The sequence below is a fragment of the Pseudopipra pipra genome, chromosome 2, assembly GCF_036250125.1.
Source record: "Pseudopipra pipra isolate bDixPip1 chromosome 2, bDixPip1.hap1, whole genome shotgun sequence".
Lineage (NCBI taxonomy): Eukaryota > Metazoa > Chordata > Aves > Passeriformes > Pipridae > Pseudopipra > Pseudopipra pipra.
In genome coordinates, this window is record NC_087550.1 from 26,211,896 (window position 1) to 26,221,985 (window position 10,090).

Below are 10,090 nucleotides of genomic sequence, written 5' to 3' on the forward strand. Positions count from 1 at the left end.
TGGAAATTGCTAACCCATCTTCTCTGCCTCATCAACCTTTGGAAGACCTATCAGGGAAAGCAAGGGACTATGCCCTGTGTAAGATTCTCTGCTTAACTACAACACAGGAAAATCTACATTGCCATAGTGTTAAGCGTTCCCCTTACAGCACAACTCCAAGTGTCTCTGCCAAGATACGGATGGAAAGATGCTTATTGCTTCCCTCCCAGAGCAAACACACTCCATAAAGGCAATCCCCCCTGACATCTCAGCTCTCCCACATTATGCCCTTCCTCTTTCTCTCTCTGGCTCCATCCAAACATTCAATCATCTCCTCCTTCCCATCTGTGGGCCGCTAGCTCACACCTTAAATGTGGCCCATACAAGCCCTTTCTGCATATCTTTACTGCATGGCAGTATCACACGGCAACTCTGGTCTGCATTTTGTCTCCATTTTTCTTACTATTGTTATCACTGTGGATAAGGATAATAACCTTCTGCAATGCCTGATGCACCTTCTACATGACAGTTTTTAAACTTTTCTTAACAGGAACACATTCAGCTTCACAAACTCTTCTGAGAGGCACAGCACATTCATTATCCCTGTTTTACAGATGTGAGCACTGCAGCTTAGAGGAATAAGGTGCCTTGCCCAAAGCCTACATACAAATCATGGCATAATGCTCAGACTGAGAACAAATAGGCCTAGAAAAAGAGTCAGCTTGCATTTTCTTGATGCCTACAGGCTCTGAAGGTGTTTGAACCACCACATATTCTCAGTTTGCTGTAGTTCCTCCACTCTGCCAAAACCCCACTGCAAATAAATATAAACCAGGAAAATAATCCCCAAAACCCAAGTGGTTGTCTCTGTTTAATGCTGGTTTACTGTTGACCTTGCATTGGCAGCCAGGATGGCCTAACTCACCCCAGCATCTGGACATGTGCTGCTGCACTGCAGAAGAGCTTGGCAGTGATTTGTGAGGAAGTATTAATGCCCAGCTGTTCTCCCATCTTTTTCCATTTTCATATGCACAAAGTTAGGAGCGGCCCAGGCACGGCACTGGCACCGTGTGGTTTCAAGCTATTCACATACCACAGCGAGATTCAACACTCACCCAGTAAGATACGAAACCCCCAAATAATCCACATCGATTGCAATGGATTGTATCCTTCATTCTCCCATCCCAGGTCTGGGCTGCAGGAGTTACTGGCAAGTTACTCCATAACAGGGCTGAGAACAGTGGCTCTGTGTGATGGGTGTAGGTGCACACAAGGTGTAACAAACCATGCTCTGTGCCCTGTGATCAGCCACGCTTTGGAGCAGTTTCCTCCACAACACCCTCCGAGGGGACTGCCCACAGCTCTGAGTGCCAAAGAGAGGATAAACCATAAGGTTCAAAGCTGAGCAACACTAAGTTCTTCTACAAACTGCTTCCCATAGATTCCTGTCTTGAGGCTGACGGTGTTTAGTGGCTGGGAAGGTACGAACTACAATCAATGGGGAACACTCATAAATAGCTTCTATGGTCTGCAGTAAAAGCAGTAACTACTGTACCACTGTTGACTATTTTTACAAAAGCTAGAGGAACACAGCATCTTGTAGGAAACTAATATACTTCGCTAAATATGGCTGAATTTGGTTGTTTGGTTTAAAAGTTAATTTGAGAAGGTTCAAAGGTAACAACAGAGAATAAGATCACATACATCTCTATTTCCTTTCCTGCTTTGTCAGGAGGGAGCAAGCTACAAGGGAAAAAAAAGGTGGGCTAAGCACGGAGTGGAGCTGAGGGGCCTCATAAACTGGCTACATGTACAAGGTGGAGAGAACTGCATGGGGGAGGTACTGCTTATCATTAAACACGGGAGCGTAATTAGGACCTCTGGGAGAGAATAAAAAGATTCATGGTCTACATACTCATAGAAGAGGACCATGAAGATAAACTTACTAACTTTGAGATACTCCAGAGCATGCTATCATTTTTCACAGAACAGGAAGGAGGCATCACTTATCAGGGATGTGTAAAACTGGATTTGACAAGACACTAATGGCCATGGCTTGTACAAGCAGCTACTAATCCCATGGCACGCAGCGATACCTTGTAGAAGACACAGTCTGTTTTCCTGAACAAGAATAAAAAAGTACTCCCTTCTTAAGCCACTCCTTATCCTTACACATCATCGTCTACCAGTGGGTCCAAGCCCCAGTTGTGGGGATGCGAGAAAAGGAACTTTGTGAGAAATGGAGCTTCTATTGCAACCTGACTTCTCTGTCATCCATCCACAGGGCAACTGGAGAAGGGGAGCACCGCCTGAAGAAGATTAGGCTGACACTACTCATGTGGCATTCATTGTCTTAGGGCTGGAACACCCCAGAGTTTGCATTATGTGCAGCAAACACGCTGTCCTCAGACAGGAATACCGCAGCTTCTCTGCCAAGTTGAAGATGATGCCTTCGACATGAATGCTTGGTCCTGTGCCACCTTAATCTTCCAGAGCCCTGGGTTTGAATGCATGAGCTGCAGACCAGAGCTGGGTCACAACCTTTATGGTTATCCCTGAGGAATTTTACTCACCCAGACAACTAAATGATCCAGACATTGCAAAAATTCCCCAGTGAAATCGCTTCCTCCTACATATAGGAAATGAGACAACAATTCCAATCCCTCATACTTAAGCTTCCTCAAACATAAACATGAAAAAGCAGCCAAAATGCAGGAGGGAAAAGAAAGTCCCAGAGCAGCAAGAAGTACATATGCAAAGAGTTACGTCATGCAGAAGGAAAGCTCTTGGCTTTGGGCTACAATTACCAGCACTCAAATGGCAGGGCTGCTCTAGCACAGAGGGCACCTCCCCAGGAACAGTCCTCCAGATCAACCCACTGTCAGGAAAATGGCAACAGGCTCTGCTGTCAAAACCATCCCTGGACAACATGGTGCTGGAGGCCAACTTGGCAATTGCCCATCCTGGTGGATGGACAGAAATTCCTCATTCTGCCTCTCTGACACTCAAGCCCCAAAATATCTTACCCTGGAGTAGCGTGAAAAGGGAAGAGCAGCCAAGGACAGCATTTCTGATGGTAGGAGGTGCACCCAACGCACAGGTTCCTGCTTAAGTCAAGGTTCACCAGTACATCTCTCCATCATAGCAGATAACTTTGTCAGCCCATGCCTGTCATCCCACTTTTGCTTCCCTCTTATTCACGATTTCAACATCGTCTTTTCCCCTGCTCTGACTTGGAAGACTTAAGACCATTTCAGGCTTGAGTCATACTCCTGCCACAGTACCTTGCAGCAAGTCTTTCCATGACCTCCCTAAGTCTCCTTATAGAGATATAGAAACAAAGAAGTTATTTCTGTCTATAAACAATCTTTGAAGTTATCGCTATTCCTTAAAAACTTTCATTATGGGGGAAAAGCTGACTAACCATTGGAAGCTTCACCAGCATTCATATTCCCCAGATCTCAGGACTCTAAGAAATGAGCAGGGATGGGATCAGAAGGGACATGTACTGGCTAGGGAAAACCATCAGTGGGTGCCAAATAGCTGTCCAACCGGTCCTTCTATGCTTGGAGCATAATGTGTGCAAACCCTCTCCTCCTGCAATGCCCACACAGAGATGAATGTGTTCTAACAGTTATTCCCTCTCAACCTCCTGATTTTCCTAGTGCATTGGGTGTTGCACTCAGAAGCACAGAAGAACTGGCACCTTCTCCCCAGTGAGACAAAACCCAGATTCCAGTCTTCAAGCAGTGTTTAATTTTTTCTCCCAAAATATATGCTTAGCTGTCAAACAGGAGAAATGTGGGATCCACCTAGATCTGAAGCTAATGAGATATCAAACCTCTCCCCAATCATCCACCCCAAATCCCTTGTTCTTCTCAAATGTGTTGGTCCAAGACATGGACCTCCTGATGCACTCCAAACAAGGTGGCGGATGTCTTCAAGAAATTTCACACTTGCACACTGGAGCGTGAGCCTGCTTTTCTTCATCTCTCACAGGCAGCTTACATCTAAACCACTGCCCCAAGCAACCAGAGGGCCCATGTCAAAACCAAGAGGTACAATAAGTGAGAAAACTAAGGCACAGAGCAGGTAGGAAGATTTCACAGCAACTTATATGATCTTCATGTCTAGGTAGCTAGTTTGCAAGGCAGAGAAGGGATAGTCACTCATAAATGCTGGCTGGTGTCTCCTTCGCAGATCAGAAATGAAGCACACTTGAAAACAAGTAGCAAGAAAATGCCACACAGCCACTGCTTGTGCTACGGTTATCTGTGCTTTAATAAAGCATCAAAGCCTCCAGATCTGCTTATCTGCATGTTTATTTACTGCCTAGGAAGTGCCATCAGAAGCCAACAGGGAGAGCAAACATACCCCCGCTCTAACCAGCTCACATTTAACTCTGTACACTAGTTGTGGCAAAATCTACAACCTTTGGTAAAGTCAAGATGTATACAACCCCTTGTCCACCACCCAGATGCACTCTGGAAGGAAGTAGGCTTCAGAGCACAACAGCAGTCTGCTCTTTTCATTTGCTAAACTCAGAGACAACACTGTGAGAGATAAATCTCTCCAAGGAATTGCTGGTTATTCAGGGATTAGCATTGCTACCATAGCAGAGCAGAAGTTGATCTCCCTGCAAAGATAGATGCAACCCAGCTAAACAAGGCATTCCTGGGAAACAATCTCATCTAGCTCACAGGATATGTGGCAGAAACACAGCCTGGTTAATGGGAGTCTCATAGTCCGGGAAGACACATCTGGCTGAGATTTGTGACAAACTCTCTTCTGTACAAAGAGAAACATTCCCCAGCTCATGTAACATCACACAAGAAAGATCAAAGGTGCCCCGGTGCCTCCTGATGGGTAAGCAGCTGTACCAATAACAGCAGCTGGAAAATACAACAGGAGACTCAGCCAGTCCCTTCCTCCTGTGCTGGGAGTAGAGTCGCCTCCTCGGCAGCCCCCAGCAGCAGCCCCCTGTTAATTACCGGCAAGGAATTTGCACTCTGGCAGATAAAGTCACTCAGCCACCGGCGCGTTTGCACAGAGCAGCTCGGGTCTGACAGCAGCTCCATCTGAGAAGCACCATCAGGGTGCCACGCACACGTATGTGCTGCACAGCATTGCTCCTTCTTCAGAGCCTGTGCCACACATGCTGCTGCTCAGAGGTTATGGTCCCTTCAGAACAGGCAGGGAGGTTGTTTAAACACTCATACACAGGGCATTCGGCCAGTGACTTCAGCACAACATGAGGTGCCTCAGACAGAACGACTTGGTTCGTCTCCCAGACTCCGATCCCTGGAACCATCTGCAGCACAGCAGCTGCCTGACGGCACAGCACACACCTTAAAAAATAGGCTTTGTGCAGATGAGCCTTCGCTGTGCTCCCAGGGTAGAATCACTTCCTCCCTGCCTCCCCATTTAAAATATGCTTATCACCTTGAGGCACAACTCCAGCAACACCTGTTCTGGCACTCAAGGGAAGGATTTCAAGAAGGAAGACACCTATCACTCCAAAACCAGTGGAAGGAGAAAATTTTTCCTTCCTGGATGCAATTTTTCCTTCCACTGAAGATGTGCTTGCTAGACTAGACTTGAGAAGTTAGTTTTATTATAATAATGTGTTATGGTTGGGTTTTATTGCACAAAGACAGTGCATAATAAAACCAGCCTGAGTTACACACGTGATTGGCACTCCACTGTCTTTGCCAAATTATCAGTGAAAGGAGGACTGAACTATCCACAAAGTCTCTATCACTTAATTTCAAGGGCAAATGAATACTTCTTAAAGTGATGGCTTCAGGGCCAAATACAGCTATGCAATTACATCAGGATCTCAACTTTAATTTATCCAGTTTCATTTTCTAAGACATCCGTTTTTAGATTTTCTCCATTACAAAAATGTGGGAAAAGTTTAACCAAAGCAATCTGATGATGCTGGCCAGACTGTGTGAACAGCCCCATAGGAGGAAGTACATCAGGTCCTGATCCAGTGAAGACCAGCTGAATTCCCAGCTCCAGCTCCATCTTCCCTGGTGCACATGAACACTCTACTGGCAAAGTGGCACAGGTCTTGGAAAGCATCAAGTGCTGCCCTTCTTACACGAAAAGCAGTCAAGTCAGATCAAGAGGAAGCACTTAGCTTAGTTAAGCAAACAGAAATCCTTGCCTTTTCTCTCCTGTATAACACCCCTTTTCAGCTTTTCACATGGAAAAATTACACTGAGGGAAATGGAGGTGAGGTGAAAAAAAATCATCCCAAGGTTACAACACTACAAACACCGTGCTATTTGAAAAGGTCACGAATCTGTCTCTATATGCTCATCATCACTGTGTTACTTGGAGGTTACAGCCCTTCAGATCTGTCAGTAGATCTCTTCGCAAGAGGAGACTCACTAGCCCTCCTCCTCTAGCGTTTTTTTTCTGTCAAAATGAGACAAGCTGGATAAAACTGTTTACATAACTCTTTCCAAAGTTTGGCTCATTTGGACAGAAAAGGGTTAAGGATAATTCAGGAGAACAGCTACAGGTCCAAGAGATTCATCTGAACAGCCAGAAAACTGGCAAGGAGCAGAGGGCAGGCCAGGTCAGTGACCTCTTGGCAAGGTTGGATTCAAGAAAAGACTTCTGTCCACAGCCCAATATACTCATGGTGGCATAAAGCTCTTTGCTAACATCCAAAATTCATGGTGAAAAGAACTTTCTTGACGAATCAGGTTTAAGCCAAAATGAAAAAAAGAAAACCCCTTGCTCTTATTTTTAAACAAGTATCCCGGTGGGACATAGAACGATGCTGGTATAGGTACAGAGGTACCACTGACACAGTCAAACAGCAACTAGACTCCTCTCTAGTGTTAACTAGGTAACTTACTCCAGCAGGATGTGAACAACTGATTGACTTTTAATACATTCAACAGACATTTCAAGCCTCTCCCTTTTCCTCTGTCGTGATGGATGCTTCCCAAAAATCACTCCATCTGCTTCGAGAGCCCCAGCTGAGAACACGAGCAACTTCATGTCTGTAGTATCCCTGTTAATACGAGTGAACGGCCGCCTCATTTAGCCTGACCCAGGAAGAGAGAGATAAAAAGGGCTGTCTGAAGCTGGTGGCTGGCTTCCATCCGAGGAATACAGTTCACCGTCTATTGCTCTTGTGACTATTACTGAACCAGGCCAAGAAAAGCTCCCAAGTTTTGGCACGTCTCAGATTTTCCAGTCTGCACAAAGTCATGCCAGGAACATTTACTGAAGCAATCTCTTTCTTTCTTTAAAGACTCTAATTATGCACCTAACAATGTTGTAGAAATAAGTGTTGTACAAAAAACCCCAGTACAGCTCAGAAACAGTTTTGCCGACAAAAGGATTAGAAGCTTAAGGCTCAGTGTTAATATTCTGAATGTACTGAAAGGCACAAAATGCAAGCTGCAGCAGAAACAGAAGGAATAGAGAGGTTATCGCTTCCAAAATCTGGAAAGGGAAAACCACATAGGAAAATGCCACACTAATCTTTCTGAATGGCAGCCATGCAGCAGAGTGGTAACAAGAAACATTCAGAAGTGGGCAACCCTCAAAGCTGTCTCTGAATTCTAAGCAGCTCACCTTCAAGGACAGCCCATTCCCTAGAAAATGAGAAGGTCTAGATATCCCAGAGGGCAAGATGCTACCTGTGAGTGAACCGATATTCACCACTCGGCAGCTACTAGCAAGAAGGAGTCAAACTGAACCCCAAAACAAAAGTTGCCTGAAGTGTCAGTTTTCCTTGAAACCAGAGCCAGACCTCAGTCATCACTCCCAAGTTTTGCTGAACTTACACTGGAATCAACCCAAAATGTTCACTGGTTTGCTGCCTGGACCATTACCTCTGAAGCCAGTCAAATAATTCATTTATTCACTCAAGCATGAACTGGCCTTTAAAACCAGATTTTGAACAAGATGGCTGTACATTTTTCATACTCTCAGTTTGCAGGTGAGGCACAGAAACATGACAGTACTTACATCTGGGAAGCTATCCAGGTACTCCAAATTAGAGTACATTAGGCAAAAAGCAGGACTTAGCACTTTGGCCATTAACATAATGTTAGTGACACCAGTGAAATCACAAATCCAGGGCCAAACACATCTTGGCTATGTTTCTCTGGGTTACTGATCCCAGAAGGCTTTACTCAGACCAATGCCATCGCTATGTAACTGTTATTATCATTCATCTTATTGATGCACTGCTGTGTGCTTCCTTCCTACAGAGGTTTTGCTGTATATTGAACAGAACCAGTTAAGGTTTATTTGAGGTTCCTAAAAAAATGAATAAACACGATTTGGCTTTTTCAGGACAGTGTAGGAGAGGATGAATGGAAATGCTCACTAAGTAAGTATGTCACGCCTTGGGAAGAAAGTATATTACGAAATAATCATGTACAGGCAGATGTGAAATGCCAGTCCATACTAAGCTCAGTTTCACTCCCCTTGGTTTTCACGACAACTGTGACTAGAGCTGGACAGTGCTGGATCACAACCACCCTGTCTCACCTCTGCTCCTCACCTGGCAGTTGCAGGGAGTTCACCGAAGAGCTTTGCTTATGGAGACAGAGCAACAGCGATGGGCTCCATCCTAAACCCCACTCTTTGTCATAACCCGGGAAGCGCAGTCCACGGGTGGAAGGCAGAAAAAGAGGGAATCAGACGTGTTATGCTTTTTTTTTTTTTTTTTTTTTTTTTTTTGCATAGAGCCAAACTGCGATGCTCTAGGGTGGGTCTTGCCATCTGGGAGAAATATGTAGGGAGAAAAAATGCAGGCAGGGAGGATGAGCCGCCCCCCGAGCAGGACGGCTTCCCTCCGAAGGCAGGCTCGGCCTCCCTCCCCAGCCCAGCTTGAGTTCATTTTCCTCAAATCACTTCCACATTTCCCCTGCCGTAATTATCAAATATTTTGTTTATGACTTCACTTTTTAGGGAGGCCGCCGCAACCGGGAACGCAGGCACCGTTTGTTTTCTGTCAACAGGGCTGGGGGGGTTGCAGCTGGGGGCTTTCAAAGGTTTTCAATGTCATTGCAGCGAAAAAAAGGAAGAAAAGAAAAGCGAGAGAAAGAGCACGCGGGAGAGAGGGAGGGTGGGATAGCGGGAGGGAGAGATGGAGGGAGGGAGGGAGGAGGGGAAGGGGGATGCCCCGAGGAGCCCGGCCCAGCGGCGGGCTGTGGGGGTCCAGCCCCGGCGGGGACGAAGCCCCCTCGCCCGCACCGAGGTGTCCGGCGGCCCCGCAACTTCCCTGCCCGCCCCGGCTGCCACTTTCCCCGCTCCCGGCCGCTCCCTCGCCGCGCTCCCGGTGCCGCGGAGCCCCCACTGCCCCCAGCACGTCCCGCCCCGTCCCGTCCCGCCGCCGGGGCCCCGCGCTTACCTCGGCTCGCAGGCGGGCGGCGGCCAGCAGGGCGCAGAGCAGCGGGAGAGTTTTCCAGATCTGCAAGAGAGGGAGCGGGGGGCGGTGAGCGCGGGCCGGGCCGGGGACGGCGGGGCCGCCGCGGCCGCCGAACTTCCCGCCGGGAGAGCCGCCTCACCATGCTGCGGGCGGCGGGCGGCACCGGCGGGGCACGAGGAGTTGCGGAGGCGCCTTCCCCGGCTCCGGCTCGCTCGGGAAGGGAAGGGGAGGGCTCCCCCTCGCCCCGACCCGCCAGCCCGCGGCTCCACCCCCGGCCCGGCCCGACCCCCGCCCCGGGGCCGACTCCTCCCCGGCCCCCGCCCGCTGCCCGCCGCCCCTCGGCGGTGCCCCCGTCCCTGCTGCCGCCGGCCCTTCGCCGCCCCTCGTCGACCTTTGAAGGCAGCCAAGAGCAGTGGGGAGTCCAGGGGACGGGGCTGCCGCCCCACACCGCTCGGCTTCACACCCCGGCCGGGCAGGACGTGGGTCCGGGGGCGCTGCCCGAGCCTTGCGCTGGTGTGGGTTCGGGGGGAGTTGGAACAGCCGAGTTGCCCACCAGCCCGGCCAGGAGCACCCCTGCGAGGGGTCGCAGCCGCCCCCCACATTGTCTCAACAATGGGGAAACTGAGGTGCGAGGTGGCTGCTCCGCTCATCCACTCAACCCACAGTCCCCACATGCTCCAGCCCTCAGGCCACGCTGAAGTC

The 10,090-nt window shown here is 48.5% G+C and overlaps 1 protein-coding gene across 1 annotated transcript in view; it reads right to left on the reverse strand.

Annotated features, from left to right (window-relative positions):
• Positions 1-9,645, reverse strand: part of FSTL1 (follistatin like 1) — a 53,772-nt gene extending 44,127 nt beyond the window's left edge. Inside the window, exons 1-2 of the mRNA XM_064644478.1 lie at positions 9,528-9,645; positions 9,371-9,430 (exon numbers count right to left, since the gene is read on the reverse strand). Of these exons, the coding sequence (XP_064500548.1) occupies positions 9,371-9,430; positions 9,528-9,530 (63 nt within the window). The 5' untranslated portion in view covers positions 9,531-9,645. The remainder of the gene's footprint in view (positions 1-9,370; positions 9,431-9,527) is intronic.
• Positions 9,646-10,090: the final 445 nt, after the last annotated feature.